Source organism: Malus sylvestris, chromosome 8 (genome assembly GCF_916048215.2).
Source record: "Malus sylvestris chromosome 8, drMalSylv7.2, whole genome shotgun sequence".
Taxonomy (NCBI): domain Eukaryota; kingdom Viridiplantae; phylum Streptophyta; class Magnoliopsida; order Rosales; family Rosaceae; genus Malus; species Malus sylvestris.
In genome coordinates this window covers 16,680,898-16,706,598 of record NC_062267.1, presented here as the reverse complement: position 1 = coordinate 16,706,598, position 25,701 = coordinate 16,680,898, and the positions used below count along the sequence as shown (strand labels likewise).

General features: G+C 36.2%; 1 protein-coding gene and 1 non-coding gene across 2 annotated transcripts; one reads left to right on the top strand and one right to left on the bottom strand.

Annotated features, from left to right (window-relative positions):
• Positions 1 to 840: 840 nt before the first annotated feature.
• Positions 841 to 4,910, top strand: LOC126632253 (amino acid permease 3-like). The gene is made up of 7 exons (XM_050302571.1): positions 841 to 925; positions 2,434 to 2,534; positions 2,639 to 2,866; positions 2,978 to 3,071; positions 3,304 to 3,518; positions 3,829 to 3,968; positions 4,056 to 4,910. Exons 1-7 carry the CDS (start codon positions 876 to 878, stop codon positions 4,707 to 4,709), a joined length of 1,482 nt encoding a protein of 493 aa, XP_050158528.1. The 5' UTR covers positions 841 to 875; the 3' UTR covers positions 4,710 to 4,910.
• Positions 4,911 to 23,596: 18,686 nt separating this feature from the next.
• Positions 23,597 to 23,700, bottom strand: LOC126633637 (small nucleolar RNA R71). Its single transcript, XR_007627119.1, has one exon. It is a non-coding gene; the product is annotated as a small nucleolar RNA R71 (small nucleolar RNA).
• Positions 23,701 to 25,701: the final 2,001 nt, after the last annotated feature.

Sequence of the window (25,701 nt, the reverse complement as noted above, 5' to 3'; positions counted from 1 at the left end):
ATTTAACAAGGACCCTCCTTAAGGTAATTCGACGTCCTAAATCTGTTTCCGATGTCCGTTTTCCTAAATTCAATTGTTTTAATATAGTTTTATTAATTGGACCCTTTATGTGCTTAGGGGCAATTACTTGTGCCGTTTTCGTGTTTGCTAGTTTGCATGGCTCTTCGACAGCTAAGTATCTGTGAATGGGCAATTTGTTTTTATACCTATACATATTTATAGTTTCCATAAATGCATATTTACTTCATTTTTTACGCTTATATTGCCAAGTATCGTTATTGTGATATTAAATGTGATAAATGCTGCTATATAACTGAGATATTATTGTCATGACATTCATACATAATTGTACATGCTCATTTTGCTGCACCCCAGTGTTAGTACTCGCCCCAGGGCCAGGGCCAGTCATTCACGTGTATGTTCACATCGCACCGTTCGCTCACCTTGGATCCAAGTTCGGTGCCAATCCTGTCAGGTAGATTGCATTAGGCAATCTGACTTATATGTGATCGTGCTTCTGCACCAGCCTTCACGTGATCGTAGTACTAGAGCATATTGATTACACCCAGTCCTGTTCATGTCATAAATTATCTGTTCGAACTCATGTGTTAGCTTAGATGGATGAGCACTTATTTATACTTGATTAGTACATGATTATATTACTAAGGCAATCGATATATCATGACTTGGCATATTTCTGGTCGTAACGCTGTTGTATTAATGTTTACATACTTACGTAGTATGTTTTAAGGAAACTATACATGTTTTACGACGAGGGATTAGTATATTCGAAAATAAAGGTTTTCTTATAGGCATTATTTTTGCTGATCCACTCAACTTTATTTTTCGCCCCTCCAGGTTTAGTAGCTGTGCTTATGTGTAAACGAGGATTCTGGCAAATCTTAGGGGATGGTTGTCTTCAGTGGTATAACCCTCATCTTATTTTACTGTATTGTTCTTATGCTCTACCATCACGTGTGTAAGGGGTGCAATCCCGTTCGCCCGTGCACTCTTTGGTTTAGGCACTTTTAAGTTTAAATTTATTCATATTCTTCCTCCTCTACACTACACTTTATGGCTTCATCACCCTCCAGGTGTTGGCCAGCACAACTCGATTCGAAGTCCAAGTGGACCCTCCTGGTTGGGGTGTGTCATGCAATCAATCATAAGCAATTAAATAAAAATTACATATTCATGCTAAGGCTCAAGGCTTCGTCCTAGCAAAAGAAATTAGTTACGCATGCTCATAATAAAAATCAAAGAAAATATCATTAACTAGAAAAAAATGAAAACACCTTGTAGGTAAAAAGTCTGAAATTCTCCTAAGCTTTGCTAAATTCTCTCAATGTTGCGTCCAGAACCCTAATGGCTAAAAACCTTATTTATACTACCCCAAATTAAACCCCTCCTAGAAAAATGTTTTCTAAAAACTAGGAAATAAAATAATAAAAGGATAACTAGGAATTACATTTCCATTATGACTAGGAAATCTGCCCAACACAGAAATAGTCACATTTTTTGGACCTTCAGGGCTCCAAAACAGCCCTAAAATGACTCAGAAATAAAGATTATGACCTCCTCTTCAAGTTCCAAGAAGAGCCCAAATCCAAAATCCATTATCTTCCAGCCCAAAAATCACAAATAAGCTCTGCAGCCCAATATGCTAGCACTGCAAGCTGGGCATAAATTAATTCGTCACGATCAGATGTTTCAGGATAAAATTATGATACAACCTTCTTGACAGATTCACGAACCCGCTCCAATTGGAATCACTCAAAATTTCCACCGTTGGATTACTTTATGCTCCAAACAAATTTGCATGTTCTACATTAAAAACACATAACAAAACATCAAAATTTCACCAAAATAATAAATACCAAGAATAGAGAATAATATATAGTATAAAATCCACTCATCAGCACACTCACTCAATCAACCATTTGACCTATTTACAAGGATAAGGCGATTTAGGAGGTAAGCACTATCCCGACATCAATGGATAATATGATGTAATTCGGAAACACCATATGTATATCTGTGTGTATATTCATGAAGTTAAACTAGATAAATAGATATAAGTCGAGATAAATAGACGTGGCAGTACAACAGACATGCCAAATTTTTATCATGTAAGGGATAATGTAGTCAATAAACAGCATATCTTTTTTAGGCGAATAAATAGTACATTGGTTAGTATTTATCAACTTAATAAAATATTAAACAATTTGTGCTTATGTCAGTAATACTAATACCATTTAGATGCATTAAAGAAGAAGATCCATCTGTTTCTCTCCCCTCATTTTTCATAGATTGTACTGAACAAACTTTGGGATTATTTGTTAGAACACAAGAACACTAAGGAATTGTTTGGAACTGAGTGAGAGTTGCAACATAATTGCATTTTAATTTTATGGGTGAAAACATTGCCACAAGGAACCAGCTGCAGTTTCACAACAGCCCAGCTTTTGATGTCTCACTCGATGTGCAAGGAGGCTCCAAAATCGTCGATGAAGATGGCCGCCTCATAAGAACCGGTAAGTTATACTTCTCTTCTTGAAAATGCTAAGTAAAATGCATGCACTTTGACTTGCATGTTCATTTGTTTTCATATTTTTTTTTGTGTTGTTTGTGGTACAAGGAACTCTCTGGACGGCAAGTTCACACATAATTACTGCTGTGATTGGGTCTGGAGTTCTGTCCTTGACTTGGGCCATAGCTCAGCTTGGATGGATTGCTGGTCCTGTTGTGATGGTCATGTTCTCCTTCATCACCTACTACACTTCAACTCTTCTTGTTTCCTGCTATCGTGATCCCGTCACTGGAAAGAGAAGCTGCACTTACTCGGATGCTGTTCGATCCCACCTTGGTGAATTTTGCCTAATACTATTTTTTTTTCTTTTTGACGTAAGAAATAAGGATTTTTTTTTTTCCAAAGGTATATAACCCAATTTTTTTTGTGTTAATTTGAAATTCTCAGGTAAAGTTCAGGTCAAAATGTGTGGATTTATTCAGCAATTGAACCTTTTTGGAACTACTATTGGCTATACTGTAACGGCAGCTATAAGCATGGTGTAAGTCTTGAGTGTTTAAACTCAATTAAGAAATTGGTGACCTTTGATCACATTTTTTTTTAATTTTATTATTATTAGGGAGAGAGGAAGGATTTGAAATTGTCACATTAATTTACGAGAGAGAGAGCTTTGAACCTCTGTTGTATGTGTAAAAATTCAACACCCTATCCACTAAGATATTGGACCACATACAGATATTTGATTACATTATATTTTTTGTGTTGATTAACAGGGCAATAAAAAGATCTACTTGCTTCCACAATAGTGGTGGAAAAGATCCATGCCTTACCAGCAGCAATCCCTATATGCTAGCTTTTGGAATCTCGGAAATTATATTGTCTCAAATTCCAAACTTTGATAAGTTGTCTTGGCTCTCCATTGTTGCTGCATTCATGTCCTTCACTTACTCTGGAATTGGACTAGCCCTTGGAATTGCTAAAGTTGCTGGTACACATATCTATTACTGCTATGTTGAATGGAGAAATGTTTTCTCCGGTGACCAAGAATGCATAGTCACTCACTATTATATTTGATATCAATAATGGAGATTAATACATTAATTAAAGTCATTTTTATTTATTCTCCGTGCCTGATCTCAAATTTAAAGGTGGGTTACCATAAATTCTAGGTCACCAAATGATTAAGAGAACAAGAATCAAATGTCAAATAATGCATTAAAATTTGAATTTGGTTATCAAGATTAAAATGGTTCTAGTAAACTAGTTTAGTTCAATCTTTTTTTGTGTGGATATACCAGAAAATGGAAAAATCAAGGGAAGCATGTCCGGAATGAGCATTGGGGTTGTGACTCCAGCCCAAAAGATGTGGAGGACCTTCCAAGCACTTGGTGACATAGCTTTTGCCTTCTCTTACTCAATCATCCTCATTGAAATTCAGGTTTATATCTTCTTCAAGTTAAAATTAACAATGTTTATACTTTTCGCAACAATTTTATGTACTTAATCAATCATATAAATGTAACAGGACACAGTTAAATCCCCACCATGTGAAACCAAAACAATGAAGAAGGCCACTCAACTTAGTTTGGCAGTGACATCCATTTTCTACATTCTATGCGGCTGCATGGGCTACGCTGCTTTTGGAGACTTAGCTCCGGGAAACCTCCTTACTGACAAAGGCTTATCCAGCCCATTTTGGCTCATCGACATAGCCAATGCCGCCATTGTGATCCACCTTGTTGGTGCATACCAAGTTTTCGCCCAACCCATTTTCGCATTGGTCGAAAAAACGGCAGCAAAATTTTTTCCAGACAGCCAGTTCATCACAAAAGACATCAAAATAACAATCCCGCGTTTAGGTTCCTACAACCTTAACCTCTTCAGTTTAGTTTGGAGAACATTATTTGTGATTCTAACCACTGTGATCTCCATGATCCTCCCATTCTTCAACAATGTGGTTGGATTTCTCGGGGCTTTGGGGTATTGGCCACTCACAGTTTATTTCCCCGTGGAGATGTACATTGCTCAAAAGAAGATACCAAAGTGGAGCATGAGATGGATTTGCCTCGAAATCCTCAGTTTTTGTGTCCTTGCAATCGCCTTATGTGCTGCAGGTGGTTCAGTTACTGGTGTGGTTCATGATCTCAAGGTCTACAGGCCCTTCAAAACCAGCAATTAATTTAGGTTCAGCAAATTTTAATTTACTCGTACTGTCACCGTCAAGTATTTTCCAATTCAAAAGACAGCTTGTAGAACCCTAATTTCTTGGTGCAACATTTCTAGGTCCAGCTGAATTCAATGTCATCAATCATGTTGCCTTCTTGTACATGTCCTTAAAACATAAGCAGCTAATGCGTAACGGTGTGATTTCTTATGCTTCTATTTTGTAATGTGTGTTGCTAAGAAACAAAGGTACGTTGCATCTTTCAGTTTTAAAGAAAAATGTATCATTTGCGGAACAGCCATTGATCATAGCTACAAAGTTTTTGCATTCTACCAGGAAGTTTTTTGCATTCAAATGAAGTTGTTTTTGTGTTACGGGATTGTACAGATGAGTTCTAGATCACTCGCCTGTAAACTGTTTTGATACCTGTGGTATCACAATTCAGCTATCAATCTTGATGAAATTGTAGACCTAACAATTTCTTACACGATCCGTTAACACAACACATAAACGACACGAAAATAACGTGTTTTGGGTCAACATGATAAATAATCGGGTCATTATCGGGTCACAAGATAAGAACCCGGGTTCTTAACAGGTTTACACGAAAGTGACACGTGAGTAATCTATTTCAACACGATAAGAAAAATATTATTTTGATGATTTTAATTTTTTAAACAACTAAAAAACCTTACTATAGAATACAATAGATATAGTGGATATTTACATATATTGTTTATTAATTATTATTGTATTATTATTCTATACAAATTTTAAAAATTTAAGTTTTATTTAGTTATTTATTTCTATAGTATACTATAGGCAAAGGCAAAGAGTGAGATTAAAAAATTATAAAACACATTAAAAATAAAAATATCAAGTAATATAAAAATACCAAACACATTAAAAAATTATTATAATTAATTTACAAGTGCGAAATGACACACCCCGACCGAGATCAAGGCGTTTTGGCCGTCATGTGAGAGTGACGTAGCCATGTGCACAGTGCGAAAGCTATAATGATAAGAATTATACGAATAATTAAAAAAAAAACAAATTACTAGAGTGCACTACTAAATAGAAAGTGATAGGAGTTAGTTACAACAATAAACACTCCTAATCAGAGCATACAAGTCTAGGTGTAGTCCAGTAGGACAAGTACTAATTATGCAGTACCATGATTGTTCTACTATTATTTGGATAAGTCAAAACTATCGACGTCTTCAAGCCCCCAACAGTAAGCTTACTTAAAACCTAGAGGGACGCAAAACAGAAAACGTGAGTGGGCAAAAACAAATGTTTTACAAAATCATTTCATTTATCAATATACTAACCCCTTGTTATAAAACATGTATAATTTTTCCCAGAATCAAGATATAAGCATATACATAATATATATATATATAATCATATCAATTCAATTCATGCTTCACATATTCAAATGTATGCTATGCCAAAATATAACAAAGTAAAACAATTCAGGTAAGAATGATTTCATAGAAATATGATATGCTAGCCAGAACCCCTGAGGTGGTCTGTATGGTTGAATTCATAGCTAAAAAGTCAATCTAGCCGGAGTCACTACAATGACCTATACGGCAATATACTGCACATAAGTCGGAACCCCTAAAAAGGTTTGTACAACAAGATTGGGTGAAATATAATTATGCTCAACTCTATTCTCTCATAATAGCCGGGCGATAAATCGCTAGTCACCTACGAGTCGGAACCATGAATAAGGTCTGTACGACAAGACTGTGCACTTAAGTTGGATCCAATATGAGCATATAGTGCGGGAGGTGACATAAATAAACAGGCATGTACTTCATATCTCTGGCTAAATCACAATCACCCTAGGTGCAGTTTTATAAGCTCAACATTATTCACCCTAGGTGCAGTTTTATGAGCTCAACATTATTCAATCACATATCACATCATCGATGATTCACATAGCCAAACATATATATATATATATATATATATATATATATATATATATATATGCAACCATGAAATGCGTATTCAAAATATAAAGGCATTTCGCATATTATTTCAAAGCATACTTTCCTTATAAATGCATTTCTGGGAAATATATCAAGTATATAAGTATATACTGAAAACAAAAGCCCACTCACTGGTATGTCGAAAGGTCGTAGCCCCTGAGTCGCCCATGGATACGCTCGTCCTCAGGATAGGCCTCACCTATATGCGAATTAACTATAAAAACGTTATTTTAAAGCACATATACAAAACTAGCTAATAACTTCTCATACATTGCTTAATTTGGGTATATGAATATACCACAGTGATCTACACAACCTCACGAACATTGTCATATTTTTAGAAAAAAATTTATATGGCTCACGCGGCCTCACGCGCCGGGGAGGGCACGGCCTCACGTGCAGCACACACGCATCTTCTTCAACTTCCAGACGCCGGAACTGTGTCACCAGTGACGGATTCTGGGCAGACCTGCAACTGCCCATTTCTCACTCGGTTTTGAACCATTTTTCACATATTTTATACCAAAATGAAGCTCTTAACTTGTAGAACACAATCATACTAATTTAAAGTTCTAAAAGTCACGGAATCTCACCGGAGAATTCCAAGAAAACTGGCCAAACTTCGTCCACACGATCCTGACATCCAAAACCTTTAAACGAAGCACTCCAAGCTTCCTTGGGACCTCACTAAGCTTCCTACAAGCTTCAAATTCCCAAAAACATCCATAATTACATGTGCATGAGCAGTGCACAAATGGGGGTTATGAAAAACTAGGGTTTTCGAAGGTATCCTTACCTGAAATGGGTACCAATCGACTCGTCTGGGCTTCACAAACACAATGGTACCATTTTCTTCCTCGATCAATGAGGTTTGATAGGTCCTTGGTGTTTGTCCGTACAAGAAGAAGGAGAGAGAGAGTCCATGAGATAGAGAGAGAACACGGGAGGGAAGAGAGAGATAGAGTAATGTGGATGTGTGTGTGTGGTCCAATCTACACACCAATCACAACTAACCAAGGTTTAATTCTCATTGGCCCAAAAAACTTAGGAAAATAATTATATTGGTCCACTTCTAAAACCATGTCACATACGATTCATCTCAACGCCCAAGGGCAATCTAGTCTTTTCACACCTTTGATAAAAGTATTTCGGAACGGGCTGTGACAATCTCCCCACCTTATAAAATTTCGTCCTCGAAATTATACATAACAAATACTTCCACTAATAATCATAAAATAAGCGTGGATACATCTCTCTCATCTGATCCTCTGTCTCCCAAGTAGCTTCTTCCACTGATTGATTTTTCCATAAAACTTTCACCAAGCATACGGTCTTGTTCCTTAGTTCCTTATCCTTCCAATCCAATAGAGTCATTGGCTCTTCATCATAAGTCAAGTCTGAATTGATTTCCAAGGGTTGAGAGGGAATCACATGTGAATGATCTGAAACATAATGTCGAAGCATGGAAACATGAAATACATCATGTACCTTGGACAACTCTAGAGGCAACTCAAGCCTGTAAGCAACCTCACCGACTCGCTCGGTGATCAAATATGGTCCAATGTACCTAGGACTCGACTTTCCTTTCTTTCCAAATCGTACAACACCTTTCCAAGGTGATAACTTCAGAAATACCCAATCACCTACATCTTACTTCCGATCAGTGGCATGCTTGTATGCTAAGCTCTTTTGTCGATCTTGGGCCGCTTTCAGGTTAGACTTAATTACCTGAACATTTTGAGTCGTCACGTCCACAATCTCAGGGTCTACTAAAACTCTTTCGCCAGCCTCTGACCAACATATAGGCATATGACAAGATTTCCCATAAAGTGCCTCAAAGGGTGCCGTACCAATACTCGAATGATAACTGTTATTGTAGGCGAACTCTATCAAATCCAAACAATCATGCCAATTATCTCCAAACTGCAGCGCTGAAGATCTCAACATATCCTCTAATGTCTGAATGGTCCTCTCAGATTGTCTATCCGTCTGAGGATGGTATGCCGTACTATAAAGCAATCTTGAACCAAGAGCTTCCTGGAATGCTATCCAGAACTTGGAAGTAAATCTGGGAACCCAATCCGAGGTGATATTAACTGGCACACCATGATACTTCACAATCTGCAATATAAATAACTTAGCTAATCGGCTTAACGAATACTTCTCCCTCACTGGAATAAAATATGCTGACTTCGTAAGCCGATCAACTACCACCCAAATGCCGTCATAACCATTCTGGGTATGAGAGAGCTTGTACACAAAATCCATAGTAATATTTTCCCATTTCCACTGTGGAACAGGAAGTGGTTGCATCAATCCAAAGGGCTTCTTTCTTTCAGCTTTAACCTGTTGGCAAATGGAACACCTACTCACATATTCGGCAATTTTTCTTTTCATTTACATATTCGGCAATTTTTCTTTTCATACCTGGCCAATAATAAAATGGTCTAATGGTATGATACATCTTAGTACTTCCTGGATGCATCGCATATGCCGAAATATGTGCTTCATCCAAAATTTTTTTCTTTCATTCTGCATTATTCGGCACATACATCCTACTTTCCTGCCCATATACATTTTATCTTCATATAATGTTTTAAAGTCATAACTTTAACGAAGAAGTATTCTTTTCATTTCCAAAATTAATATATCATATATATTTAAATTTTAGGAACATGATTAACTCCCATATACATTCTATCTTCATATAATGTATTAAAGTCATAACTTTAACGAAGAAGTATTCATTTCATTTCCAAAAATTAATATATCATATATATTTAAATTTTAGGAACATGATTAACTCCCACTAATCTTTTGTAAACCTAGTAAACAAAAGATTCATTTACATCTTTATGAGAAATCAAACGATTTGATCCTTTTTCTCATAAGATGCTTATAGCTCCCACTAGCTTGCTAAGATTCATGATGGTTGGATCTCTACAACTTATATGTCTTGTGATTCATAGTTTTAGACATATATATTATCAAGACTATCTTAATAATGGTTTCAGAAACCCATATAATGTCCAAACATTGAATCACAATTTAGTTGTAGCTAGCAATCTTCGAATTAATTGAAACCTAGACTATCTCAAAGATGGTTTCTTCAAAGTCAACCATTCTCTTTGATTGTAGTCACCTTAAGCTACCAATTAGCTTATGAAGGTTTCATTATTTCGGGTCAAATGGTACTTTATCATTTCCTTGAGTATATATCATATATACACTCAATGCAGTCATAAGGATTTTCATTCTTATTTCTTTCGAATTAAGAGGTGCAACTCTATGACATAGTCATAAAGTTCAAACCATTCAACTGAGATGGTTTATAAATCCTTCTCGACTACCTTGGAGCCTTTGGTATAGGAACTAGGTTGTTATATTTGTTGATTACTTTCTTGTCTCTCAAAGAACCCATCCTTTGAGTTCTATCTCTCGTTCTCTTAGGCAAATCACATTGTAGGATTACAATGAACTACCCAACAAAACAACATTTGTTAGTTGGTTTATAGAAGCGATATCCAAAAGTTAATTTAAGGATATTCCACAAGATTGTTATCAAACAAATATTGCTTATAAGCACACAACCCCAAATCTTAACATGCTTAAGATTTGTCTTTCTTTCCAACTACATCTTATGGAGTCATGAAAATTTTGGAAAGATCTTCTAATTTACAATCATATTGTTTTTAGAAGTATATATCCTATATATGGGTAATAGATAACATCTAACGAACTAAATCTTATTCAAGTTCGTTCTTCTCCTAATGGAGAAATTCATTATCTTATGATGCTTCTTTCCTTGATATCTTTCAAGGAAACTCATCTAAAGTGTTACTTTTCCTTGGATCAAATCTAAGGAGGTAAATGCTTTATACGTCTTACTCATTAACTTACATTTCTTGAATTCTTTGAAACCTTTTGCAAAGTATTCGGACTTGTGTTTAATCAAAATAAACTATAGTCCAACCGAGAGTGATCTTCGGTGAACGTCATACAACATGAGTAGTATTATGTTGTGGACAAGTGCCACTAACATCTAAGTGAATTAACCTCAACAACTTTGTGATTCTTTCTTCTTTCCAAAAGAATAAAGATTCGAACATTTCGCCTCTATACAATTTTAATAAGAAGGTATTGGATCCGGATCTAACAATCCAAAGCATCCATCTTTCACCAACTCGTAACTTATGTCTTAGAGGTATCACAACTTAGTTGGGATTAGTCACTACCTTGCAACCTTTTGGGTTTTAAGCATCATTATATTCTAAACAGTTAACACTACCATATCATCTCTACTATAGAGACAATCAATTAGATTACTATAATCCAATCATTGATTAATAAAGAACAATGTTTTGTCAAACAAAGCATTCATCCATCTCTACTATAGTGACGGAATTAAGTTCCTTAAAATTGGAATGTAAAGACTATCTTTGGTTTTTCCAATTTCTTTGGTAGTTCATATGAGGAAGTAAGTACTATCTGCTTTCGCAGAGATCTATATTTTATTCACGTTCCGAATGTGAAGCACCTTTTTCTTCTCTCATATAACTTCTACTTCTTTATTAGTCACACTTTTACAACGATTGTAAAATATAGTTACTAATACGGAATCAAACATTCAAGTAGAAGAACCAACTGTTTTGAACTTATTCAAGAACAATTTACAACACCTTCGAAAGGTGTGTTCTTGACACTTGCAAGACATTTCTTGCAAATACCCCTTCCAATGTCCATCCTTTCATAAAGAAAGTTTGTTCCCTTGGAGTTAATTTTATCTTCTTCATTTGACTTTCACCTTTGACTACAATAGTCATGTTCCCTAAACTCCCACTATCTCTCTTGAAACTTATTTCAATTGTGCTATACACATCAAACAATTTGGAGAGTGTGTGGATATTGGTTACTATATAGTTTACAATAAACTTAGTGAACCATTAGGATAGGGAAACAAAGGTGAAGTCCTTCCCTAGTTTCCGTCTCGTTAAGTGGTTTAACACTTCAACACTCAATGATTCAAAATCATCATAAGTCCATGTTGATGGACTATTTTTGTCAACCAACCATTATGTTCTAAACATAATTACAAACTTTCAAGAGTTGTTCAAGGCAACTCTCATTTCTTCATACAACAATTTGTAAGTGAAGAATCATGGCACATTAAGTGTCCATGCCTTTGTGCTTTCTTCTAAAGTTCCTTGTTCATGTAACAAAGAAACAAGCACTAATGTTTGCATTGATTAAGGGTTGTTCAAAGCAACTCCTATTTCTTCATACAACAATTTGTAATTGAAGAATTATGACATTAAAAGTGTTGTCCTCTTTATGATAGACATTTTCTAACATATTCTTCTACTGATACATTATTATTCTTCTACTGATACATTATCAATAGGAAGATTGTGAGGATGAGACTACTTAGGTACATTTACAAGCCATTAAAGACAATCTATGGTTTTGTAGTACCAAGTCCGGAAACTAAAGCTTTCGGCTTTTATTTGTCAAGTGTGGGATAGCGTTTGCAAATATATTGGTAAACAAATACATAACGAATATAAATTGATTGATTTTAAGCCATTTGATTCGGGTCTTTAAATCAAAAAGCACCACCCACTATTTTTGGCAAATTCCATATCCCTCATTGGAATTCGAGAGTTTTGGATGAAACTCTTAGTAGGGTATGGGAGACTCACTACTACCAAGCCCACCTCACAATGATATGATATTGGCTAGCATTAATAATAATGAGAGAGTACGCTTACTCATTTGCATCTCTTGCAAGTACCCATCTAATTTGGCCTCTAGAGAATGATGCCACAGAATTATATCATGTTGGCGTCATTGCACTTAGTTAAGTCATTCCCACCATGCCTAGTTCGTGTAGGGGTTCAAGCATAGCCTCAGAATTATATCATGTTGGCTAAACTCGTTGCCTACCTCACTTCATCATGTATGTATATAGAACTCCTCCTGAGTGTAAGCACGCACTTTGTACTCCCCCATTATAGGGTGAAGCCGGTGTACGAGTCACATACGATCGGAGCCTACCACGGTGGAAGGCCACGAAAGAGTGTTCAAAGCACTCTCACACTTATCAACTTAATAATGGTTTGGTTGAGGGTTTTTAGGTCTCATCACATATAAATATTCATTTTAATCTTTATTAAAACAATTTTGGTCCTATTACAACTAGTGGTCCATTTGATTGTTTTAGTTGTATATAATACTCCCACTATGCTTATAAAACGGTTTTTAAAGCAAGAGTATATGATACTACTAACATAACCTTTGCATTCATTTGATGGACTATATAGTTGCCTTAGGGCCTTAGGATGACTATGAACCTTTGTTTAGATTCAACACGAGCCTTGTGTTGAATCTCGATCTAGGGATGGAGATTGATTTTAGTTATGCGTTTAATCACATTAAGGCGTGTTGTCTTAGGGGCGTTGGACCCAACTACTTCATTTTCATGCATATCAAATAAAGCAAGAAAGAAGTACTTCAAAGTAAAGGTGAGGTTATGCTCATTACAACATTTGTATAAAACAAATTACCTTAAAGTAAAGAAGGGCTTATGCCCTTTTACAACATTTAATCAAATCAAATTACAACCAAAATCTAATCTACACATTCCCATGGTTCAAACAAATTTGAAACGGCCTTTCACATAGCTCAATTATATTAGGCTTAGGTTCATAATCATCCTTTAATTAATTAACACTTTAACTAATTAAATTGAATGCAACATTTTCATTTGGTTTTTGTATCCATAAAATTGATTTAAATGGAGCTAAATGAAATGAAAATCCAATTCTCATTTAAAGAGACAAAACAATTTTGTTCTCAACCTAATTTGGGCCAAAATGCAATTACCACAACCTTTGGGCAATATTGCAAAAACATAAACTTTTGGGGTCACTTTGTAAGAACACAAAAGTCCACTACTTCATGTAATTACACTAGAACCCAAAATTTAAACAATGCAAAAACTTCATTAAAGGAGCAAAACAATTTGTCCTTTAGCGTTTTTGGACCTAAACGTAAAAACGTAAACTTTTGGGCCAAAGTGCAAATACACAAAAGTATCAAAACTTTATGTAATTGCATAAAAGCCCCAAAAGTACTCCCACTTAAGGGAGGGCCGGTTTTAGGAGAGAGGGAGGGAAAAAATTGAAGCCACAAAATTTGGAAATTTTTTCAACTAAGTCATAAAGCCTTGCAAGTGGAATTTGGTTGTTGTGAATCATAAAACCATGCATGTGGTGTGTAAGGTGTGTAAGTCTTACACACCCATCACAATTTCTATCACCTTTCAAAATAAATGTTTTGCTGATAGAAAATTCACATCAACCAACACAAAACAAAGACTTTATGAAATTAACCAAAACTTTGAATCAAAACATCAAACCTTTTTGTTCTTGGCAAAAATGTCAAGAACAATGAAGAACATCCATGAAAACCCATAAGAGCTCCATGAACATTTTTCATCCAAAAACATCCCAAAACCATTTAAACTTTAGGGAAATAACATATAACCAAACTAGGGTACATAGGGGTTCCAAAAGTCACTTTAAAACACTTTTAACAAGTCAAACAAGAACCCAAAAAATCACCCTATGGATTTGGCCGAAAATTCCCAAAAGCATGGCACCAAATTTTAGCTCAAATATTCATGCTCATATGAACTACATCTACAACATTTGAGATGGCAAATTTTCTAACAAAATTTACATTCAAAGAAACAAGAATAAAGCTTGTAACATATTACAACTTTTAAATCACAAACTATGAACTACAAAATCCAAAAGGATTCACCAACTACTAGACCTAGGTTCTGATACCACTTGAAGGAAGATTTTGTGAAAACATGTTCATTTAAGCAACATCAATAAGCATGCAATTAACAATTAAAGGCGGAATCATGCTTGCATGCACTTAAAAACAAAACATTAACCATGAAATTCAAAGCCTAGTAGATTGGTGAACCAAGACTCAACTCAAATCAAAGTGAGTTGAGAAATATACCTTTGTAGATTCCTCTTTGCATAAGCAAAGGCTAATCACCCAAAGAGAGGGCCTTCATTCCTTGCATATTAAATCTATGGATTTGGATGGAAGAATAGGATTCTCCAAGTTCCCAAAATAGAGAACCTCTAAGTATCTTCACCAAGGTTAGATTGGAGAAGAAATGAGTGACCTTGGAGTAGTGGGATTGCTAGATGCACCCTCCAAGGGGCCGGCCTCTTTAGAGAGAAATGGAGAGACATGTTCTCTCCAATTTTCTCCAAAACAAAACCCTTAATGAATTTTGGCTATAAAGTCATATTTATACCTTTATTCATTTGAGTGGCAAACTTGTAAATAAGTCCAAGTTCACTACCCTTAACCATATGGGCGGCCTTAGGGTGTTGTTTGGGCTTTTGGGCTTTTGTGAATTAAGTTGTCATACAACTTAAGTCAATGGGCTTGACGTTCGAAGCCCATTGGGCCTAAACGTCCAAAACTATCCCGAGGTCTTTAACGAACTTATTCGTTTGATTAATTAACATATTAATTAATCCTTGCCATAAATAATTAAACCATTTAATTATTCTTACTCATCTCCATTGTTTCTTCAATCTCCACCTTACACGGTGTACGATCCATTAGGTTCCTTTTAGCGAGGCAGTGGGCGATTCAAACTCTTTCAAATCGATTGTGAATTGAAACTTACTTTCAATTCTCCCTTTAGTGATTATACACGTTTAGGGCTTCCACAAACCAAGAGTGACACCTAGCAGCATATCATGGTTACCCAAGCTAATCAGAAGAGGTGGAGAACCTATTCAGTTTAGGATTACAAATGCAATACGGTCTTTCTCTAATACAATACTCTTGACCACATTGTTTGGTTTGATAGTTTATTTATTCATGTCTACTATCCAATGTGATTCGTGTGCTTATATGATTACCTTGAATGTGATTTGGAACGCATTCCTAAATCTCATTCATACTCTGGCCAGAGATTCTAAATCATATCATAGAGTATTCTCCCTCAAACAGTTTGAAGGTTAGAGATCCCTTGTTGCGCATTCACTTGCCTCCATGGCTAAGTGGCTTAACCACAACGATGCCGTGGACACTCCAATGGAATGACGTTTGACATAATCAAAGATCAAGGACTTAACCACAAGACAACGACGATGCCTCAGGTCAAAGGACTACTTTGCATTATCCCAACCATGAGTTCTCATGTGACATGAATATGAGAACTCTTCGTTGATCGTGTTCAGTGAACTCATTCTCTATTGAGCACCTACGTACTTGTCTTGATGTCACACACACCAATGACTCGAGACTAGTCACTCTCCCTGAGAGAAGATACAGCACGTACTGATCTTAACGGACTGTCAATGCCCAATTGGCAATCCTATGATCAGGAACGTTTAGGATGTGTCTACGAAAGAATGGTCTCATGAATCTAACTTCTTTAGATCGCATTTTCCCAATCACATATTCCTTGGACTTTATCGTTTAAGCATATAACATTTATATGAGACGGCTCAAACAATAATCTTTGCCCTTTATAGTTAAACTAGATTAGTTTAACATGCGAAATGTCCGTAAAGTATCATCATATGATTGGTTTTAGGGCACATTTCCAACAATATATATATATATATATATATATAATCATAACAATTCAATTCATACTTCACATAATCATATTCAAATGTTTGCTATGCCAAAATATAACAAAATAAACAATTCAAGTAAGAATGATTTCATAGAAATATGATATGCTAGCCGGAATCCCTGAGGTGGTCTGTACGGCTGAATTCATAGCTCAAAAGTCAATCTAGCCGGAGTCACTACAATGACCTATAGGGCAATATACTGCACATAAGTTGGAACCCCTAAAAAGGTCTGTACGACAAGATTGGGTGAAATATAATTATGCTCAACTCTATTCTCTCATAATAGTCGAGCGATAAATCGCTAGTCACCTACGAGTCGAAACCATGAATAAGCTCTGTATGACAAGACTATGCACTTAAGTTGGATTCAATATGAGCATATAGTGCGAGAGGTGACGTAAATAAATAGGCATGTATTTCATATCATTGGCAAAGTCACAATCACCCTAGGTGCAGTTTTATGAGCTCAACATTATTCAATCACATATCACATCATCGATGATTCATATAGCCAAACATAACTTACCTGAACTTACCTGTGCCTCCACAGCACCACATTGATATATATATGCAACCATGAAATGCATATTCAAAATATAAAAGCATTTGGCATATTATTTCAAAGCATACTTTTCTTATAAATGCATTTCTGGGAAATATATCAAGTATATAAGTATATACTGAAAACAAAAGCCCACTCACTGGTATGTCGAAGGGTGGTAGCCCCCGAGTCGCCCGTGGATACGCTCGTCCTCGGGATAGGCCTCACCTATATGCGAATTAACTATAAAAACGTTATTTTAAAGCACATATACAAAACTAGCTAATAACTTCTCATACATTGCTTAATTTGGGTATATGAATATACCACAGTGATCTACACAACCTCACGAACATTGTCATATTTTTAGAAAAAAATTTATATGGCTCACGCGGCTTCACGCGCCGAGGAGGGCACGACCTCACGCGCGGCACACACGTATCTTCTTCAACTTCCAGACGTCGGAACTGTGTCACCAGTGCCGGATTCTGGGCAGACCTGCAACTGCCCATTTCTCACTCGGTTTGCACCATTTTTCACTTATTTTATACCAAAATGAAGCTCTTAACTTGTAGAATACAATCATACTAATTTAAAGTTCTAAAAGTCACGGAATCTCACCGGAGAATTCCAAGAAAACCGGCCAAACTTCATCCACACGATCCTGACATCCAAAACTTTCAAACGAAGCACTCCAAACTTCATCCACACAATCATACTGCACATTTTCTTCCTCGATCAGTGAGGTTTGAGAGGTCCTTGGTGTTTGTCCGTACAAGAAGAAGGAGAGAGAAAGTCCGAGAGATAGAGAGAGAACACGGGAGGGAAGAGAGAGATAGAGTAATGTGGATGTGTGTGTGTGGTCCAATCTACAAACCAATCACAACTAACCAAGGTTTAGTTCTCATTGGCCCTAAAAACTTAGGAAAATAATTATATTGGTCCACTTCTAAAAGCATGTCACATACAACTCATCTCAACACCCAAGGGCATTCTAGTCTTTTCATACCTTCGATAAAAGTATTTCGGAACGGGCTGTGACACGAAAAATGTGAAAAGATATGCAAATACTCATAATTGTATCCTCTACGCTTTAAGGATGGGTATATTGTCATTTGAATTTTTAAAACCATACAAACCCTCATGAATAGTATTTTTAAGGGGGTTCAAAATAAATAAAATTCATAATCATTAATGTATAAGTCTAAAAAATGGGAAAGCATGTATAAACCCTCGTGATTGCATCCTCGCAATGGTTACATGGTCATTTATATTTTTAAAACCCTCCAAATCTCAAGAATAGTTTTTTTTTTTTTTTTTATTTGAGTGCAAAATTAATAATAATTATTGTAGAAGTGTGAAAATGTAAAAAATAAAAAATAAAAAATATACAATCACTCGTAATGACAAGCTTTACAACCTTCGTGAAAGAGTCAACTCTAAGCTAAACCTTAGATTTAAATTTAACTGTCTATTATCGTTTACACTTTATTCTACTCATTGAATTTCATTTTTTAGATTTTCTTTTTTGAAAAGTGATCTTTTAGCAGAGGTAGAAAAATGAATGGTTCAGATAGTTGATATTGTAACAACCTGTCCCCAATAATTATGGTTTTTATAATTTTAATAAGTGAATTTACAAGAATGCCCTTCGAGGCAAAGTGTTGACCTTTGTTGACCGTCGTGTTGTGTCGCGTAAGGTTTGTTTTCTTAGCATATCTTCGTAGTACTCGTTCCTACAAACGTGTGGGCGCAAACAAAGCGCAATTTGAAGTTATAACAAGAGAGTTAGGAGTGGTTTGGGAGTGAGGTGCTTAAAAAAAAAAGCACCCATGAAAAAAAGCTGTGAGGGTTTTAGGTGTTTGGTAAACTGAAAAAAAAAATGGCTTATTTTGGAAGCTGCTGTGAGAATAAGCTGAAATTAAAGGAAAAAGCTGAAGCTACTATTTGCAGCTTTGGAAAACTGGTTTTTTTTCAAAGCACACGGAGCTACTGTGCTCCTTTAATGAAAAGACCCATTATCAGACTGCTTTTTTTTTCCAAAAGCACTTTTACAAAAAAGTTTACCAAACACTCTGCTGATTTATTTCACAACCACTTATTCTCACAGCACAGCCGCTTATTCTCATAGCAGTTTTTTTTCAAAGCACAGCAATACCAAACCAGCCCTTATTAACGTTTAAAGTTAGTGAAATTATTGTAAATTTGGCCTTCATTAGAAGGCTCTAGATTTCTAGAGCAAATATGTGTCAAGCCATGTATGTGGCTAGGATGGATGGAAGAAAGTAAGGGACGCTGGGATGAGAAGAAGAGGAGAGAAAGGAGAGAAAGTAGGAAAGGGAATGACCAATTAGAAAGAGGAACAAGGAGAGGAAAAAAAAAATAACCCTTTCTTCTTAGACCGGTGCCTATGGCACCCAAACCGTTCAGCCAGGGTTAGTCCGGCCAATTTCTACTCGTTTTTCCGGCGATTTATGCCAAATTAACACTTAGGAAATACTCTATGACTTTCCCTCTATCAATTACAACCCAAAATTTATGGAGTTTGGCTTTGAATTGATGAAAACCGCACCCATGGGCGCGACAAACCCATGTCTTCAATCCTCCAAATCTGAAATGATTTTATCCAATTACCTCCACCAGAATCCTTCCCTAGATGGCTGGAATAATGCCCAAACAAGTTTTGGAGCATCGGGTGCGATTTGAGGACGAATTGGAGAACACCCACATATAGGGTTCCGACAGGTTTGTGGTGATTTGAGGTGTTTCCCTGCCAAATTGGCCTTAGTCACAGGTATGAAAGTTGCTCCACTCGTTGAGATCTTTATTTTGTGAAATTTGAGAATTTTTAGAAATAGTTGGATTTTTCGATAAGTCGGGGCGGCCATTGGCGACGGTGCGTGGCCAGTGGGCCGCCAACCAATGTCATTTTTCATTAAATTGATATCTTGATTTTAGATTTGATGTCCATATGTTATGACTTGATTATGTGAACCTAGTTTGATTAAAGTGCGTTAATTGGTGAAAGTATGAAACGACGATCCAACCGTGGGATCGTCACCAAACTTTAATATGTTATAGTGCATAATATTTGAGAATCATAGGGATTGACGGATCGGGAATCCGATATACGGATCTTCCCGAATTGGAATTGTTAGTTCGTAAAATAAACGTTAACTGCCACTTTGTTTTGGCAATTGGCGGAGATCTAACCATTGGATCATAATGAAATTTTAGGATGATGTTTTAGAAGCATAATATGGATCTTTGGAAGTTACTGATCGGAAATCCGAGGAGCGGATCTTCCGAATTCAATTACGTAGGGTTATGGACCCTATCGTCAATCGTTGACCGACGATCGACTTTTGATCAATGGGACTTAAATCACTCTAAAATGTTTTTAGGGATGTGTTTTACGTAAATTACATGATCTATTGATATGAATTCTAAGATGTGGTTTGATAATTGTCCTAGGCGCCGATCGTTCGGGACACCTCGATGGTTGTGCTAGGAAGTTGTAGCATATACTCCAAGTGAGTGGATCTTTTCCATTCTATCGTGTGTGTGTATATAAATATATGTATGTATTATATATATATGATTGATAATTCCACAAACGTTTATAAATTGATTATTGCTTATGATTACTATGAATGCTTTGAAGTACTAATGTGAACTACGAATGGCTTGATCCCTGTTTAGGGTACATAGGCAGTCTAACGAGACGTTAAATGCAACCATACAATAATTGAGACAATAGTCTTGTTTAGGGAATTGAGCAATGTGAGAGACATTGTTGGAAAATATGAGATTTACCTTATGATTTGGTAGTTAAATGTTAGTCATAAATCAATGTGTAAAGAATCAAGAATTTGAAGTAAGGAAGCGTAAGTAATGATAACTAATTAAACTAGTGTCTAGTTGGGCTTGTCACCGATAATTATTCCTGAAATAAATAATTCGGGAGTAGGGCGTTATAGTTTATGCATCTTTATGCCTCATTATTTATGTATATATATACATAATTGGAAATGCTATAACATGGTTGAGTATCAGATTTCATCGTGGTTTATCTATATGTATATTACCTGCACACAATTATTATGAACGCTTTGAAGTGCAAAGGTGAACGCAGGACACCCAGGTAAGTTCAAGTGAGTTTATGGTATTAGTTTAAATGATAGGGTTATTGTATGACTACATGTATGTTTAGGCAACTCCGACCTTGTTGTGTAGGTTGCAATAATAGGCAACTTCGACACTATTGTACAGGTTGCCCATGAATCGTATATATTACAATAGATACAATTAGAGCTCATAAACCTGCACCCCGGTGTTAGTGCTCCCGCCCGTGGCCAGGGCACAGTCTTTCACGTGATGTTCACCTCTCGCACCTTACGCTCACCTTAGATCCAAGGTAGGTGCACAGTTCTGTCGTACAGACCACTATAGGTGGTTCCGACTTGTAGGTGACCCGCGATTATTTGCACAGTCTTCACGTGATTGTAGCACTTGAGCGTATTTATTTACACTCAGTCTTGTCATACAGTACACTTTAGGTGGTTTCGACTCATGTGCAGGTATACTTATTAAGCTATGGATAAGTCGTACAGGTCACTAGAGGTGACTCCGACTTATGAGCTAGCATATGTGATGATATATGTGATGAGTTAACATATATGATGAGATATACTAGCATATATGATGAGATATGTGATAAGCTAGCATATATGATGAAATATGTGATGAGCTAGCATATATGATGAAATGTGTGATAAGCTAGCATATATGATGAGATATGTGATGAGCTAGCATATATGATGAAATATGTGATGAGCTAGCACATATGATGAGATATGAGATAAGCTAGCATATGTGATGCAATATGTGATGAGCGCTAATACATGATGAGATATACTATACTTGCTTATGCCTTAACGTCACGTGTGAAGTGAGTTCATCCCTGCTCACCAGCGCATTCTGGTATTTAGGCACTCCTAGGTTTAAATTTATTCACATTTTTCCACATCATCATACTTTATGGCTTCGTCACCCTCCAGCACAACTCGATTCGGAGTCTTAGTGGACATCCCGGGTTGGGGTGTGTCAAATATGATATGCCGATATTTACGGTTAACTAAAATATGAGTTGGTGTTATATAATTTCTAGAGACTTTATAAACTTCAAACTATATTTTCACTAATGGTAAAACTCTGAACATAATATCAACAATTTGAACTGTTCATTTTCCTCCATCCTCTAAGAGATCATGTTTTCAAACAAGAAAATCCAAAAAAAAAAAACAAAATTTGGTGAGAAGAATGGAGTGTAAATATAAACGATAATCAACGGTTAAATTTAGATCTAAAGTTTATGGATTATGGAAAACCTTTAGGGAAAACATCATCAATATAACTCTTGAAAATAATATATCAAGCTAAAGTTCCAATACCATTTCCCTTGGTGATTGATGAAAATTGAAGGGTTTTATTGTCAAAAAACGTGCAAGGTTCCTCAACCTTGAAACGCAACTCTCTTCATTTTGCATGTCAAAAAACGTGCAAGATTCCTCAACCTTGAAACGCAACTCTCTTCATTTTGCATATCTTTGAATATTTGTATTTTGTAGTATGCACTAATATTTTTTCATTAGGCTCTTATTTTGGGGACTATAAACTTGAAAGACTAATGTTTTTTTATTTTATTTTATTTTATGTTTTGAAGTGATATTTATGTGACAATGTGGTATGTATATACTAATTTAGTATTATATTTTACATTTTTTTGGGTCAAATTATGTTTTTCATTTTCATTATTTATTGATTTAAATATATTTTTCTTAACGGGTGATGAGTAGATTTTTATATATTTTACCCTAATCTTAGTATATTTTGGTTAATATATTGGAAGAATTTTGATACTTTGAATTGTATTTTCAATATAGGACTTTCGAGAAAATGGCGCCGTTGCCGAGGATTATTTAAAATAATCCCTACTAATCAGATTTTCAATTAGTTATTGTTGTTCATACATAAAAAAAAATAAAAATTTAATTTTCGTTTTTATTTTATTTTTACAGATTACAACAGTACAGCGGTGTAGATTTAAGAAATCTGTGCATGGTCAGCACCCGTTCAACAGTGCAGAAATTGATTCCACTTGATCCAGAACTTGAGCAGAATTTAAGGAGGAAACGCTGGGAGCAAACTTTGCAGAGGGTTCGTCCTCTGCAGGAGACTTTTCTGCAATCATTCTTTTCTGGGGACCTGCACAACAAAGATAAAATGGCATTTGTAATTCCAGAAGCTGGTCTGCCCCTGTGAGATTCACTGACAACCCATACAACAAATATACCAAGTTGCATTACTTATCCGGCAGTGGAGGAAGGGTCTGCATTTGAAATAAAGCAGCACATGTTGAATATTCTACCTACATTTCATGGGTTATCATCTGATGATCCTAACATGCACATTGCAGAATTTTTAATGGGGTGCAAAAACATTTTGGTGAGGGGATTTTCAGCCGAATCTATTAAGCTGCGTTTATTTCCATACACACTAAAAGATCAAGCAAGGAGATGGCTCCTCACACTCCCATCTGGAAGCATTAGTACTTGGGCGCAACTCAATGAAAAATTTTTAAACAAGTATTATCCGGCTTCTAAGACTCTTGACATGAGAACTCAGATTTATCTTTTGCCCAAAAACCAAATAAGGAGTTTCATGAGGCGTGGGAACGGTTTAAAGAGTTGATTAGAAAATGTCCACATTCGGGTATTAACACTACTGATAAAATGCATATATTTTTCAGAGGGTTGAATATGACTACAAAAACTCTTGTCAACGCTTCATGCGGAGGTTCGTACAAAGACAAAAATGCACGAGAGGCTTGTTTGTTATTTGAAAAAATGGCAGCAGATACACAGCAGTGGGCAGTTGAGCAGCCACAATCTAGGTCAGCTTTTGAGATGTTTACTGGTTCTCCGTACGTTACAGCACAAATTGAAAAAATGGAGAAAATGCTTGATGCAAAATTTGACATGTTATTACAGAGAATACCAAGTTCCCAGGTTGCTGTACAGCAGCCCTTACAAGCTGCCTGCAGCATTTGCAACTGATAACTCACGATTTTATGAGCTGCCCACATAAAGATGTTTCTCCAGATTTTACAGCAGAGCAGGTTAATGCATTTAACAATTTCCAGCGCCCCCGATATGACCCGTATTCTAATTTCTACAACCCAGGTTGGAGAGATCATCCTAATCTAAGGTGGGACAAGGAACAGCACACTGGGCCTCAATTTCAACAGCAGGTACAACAACCTGCTGCACCTAAGGTTGCTTGGGAGGTTGCAATTGAAAAATTGGCAAATACTACCACTCAAGAAATTCAAAATCTACAGGCAACAGTGAAAAACATGGAAAAACAGATGGGGCAGATTGCTTTGCAGGTTTCTGGAAGGGCACCGAGTACATTTCCCAGCCAAACCGAACCAAATCCAAGGGGAGGTGCAGATTGCAAGGCAGTTAGAGTTCTACGTTCCGGCAAAATTTTTGATAACAGGGATGAAAATTGCGTTCAAAATTCGCGGGTGGCTTCGCAGCCAAAAACAGATTCTGGGAATGTTGAAAAATCTGCCAATTTGAAAAATTCTGAACAGTCCTTGAACAGTTCCGAAAATGGTGCAAATATTGTTGCGGATCGTGTGTATGAGCCACCTATGCCTTATCCCAAAAGGTTGAAGCCTAAAGTTAAAGATCAACAATTGACAGATTTTATGAAGACTTTGTCTAAGGTTCAGATTAATCTGCCGTTAATTGATGCCATCAAGAACATTTCATCTTATGCCAAGTTTTTAAAGGATGTTTGCACAAAGAAAAAGAAGCTCGTTGATTTAGAGAAAGTGATTCTTACAGAACAAGGCAGCGCTGTTCTACTACATAAGTTGCCCCCAAATAAACAAGATCCATGGAGTTTTACAATTTCATGCTCAATTGGAAATTCTAATTTTAAACGTGCTTTAATTGATTTAGGTGCTAGTATTAATTTAATGCCTTTTTCTGTTTTTCAGAGACTGGAACAAGGAGAAATCAAGCCTACATCAGTTATTCTACAACTAGCGGACCGTTCAGTTGCTTATCCTAGGGGAATTATTGAAGACCTAATTATTAAAGTGGAGAATCTCTATCTTCCTGCAGATTTTGTGATTTTGGATATGGATGAAGATATGCAAACACCAATTATTTTGGGACATCCCTTCATGGCAATAGCTAGAACATTAATTGATGTAGAGGCTGGAACACTTACACTTAGAGTGCAAGATCAATCTGTTGTGTTCAGTTTATTTGAAGCTACCAAAAGGCCAGGTGATGTGCATGATTGTATGCGTGTTGATATGCTGGACAGCTTATTGCATGCTGAAATTATGCCACGTTTGACATCTGATCCATTGTTAAATGTGTTGCATGGGTTTGAGAATAAAAATACAGTAGATGAAGAGGTTTTTGAGTATGTTTCAGCTTTGGAAAGTGTTCCTTTTCAACCCTCACGTTGGAGGCACGTTTTTGAGAGTTTGGGGGAACCCAAAAAGCTGTTGCAACCTTCTAAGGTACAGCCAACTAAACTGGAGTTAAAGGTGCTTCCAGAACACTTGGAATATGCTTATTTGGGTGCAGATTCTTCGCTGCCAGTTATTATAGCTGTTGATTTATCATCAACAGAAGAAGATAAATTGTTGCGCATTTTAAAGAGTCATCAAGATGCAATTGGCTGGACTA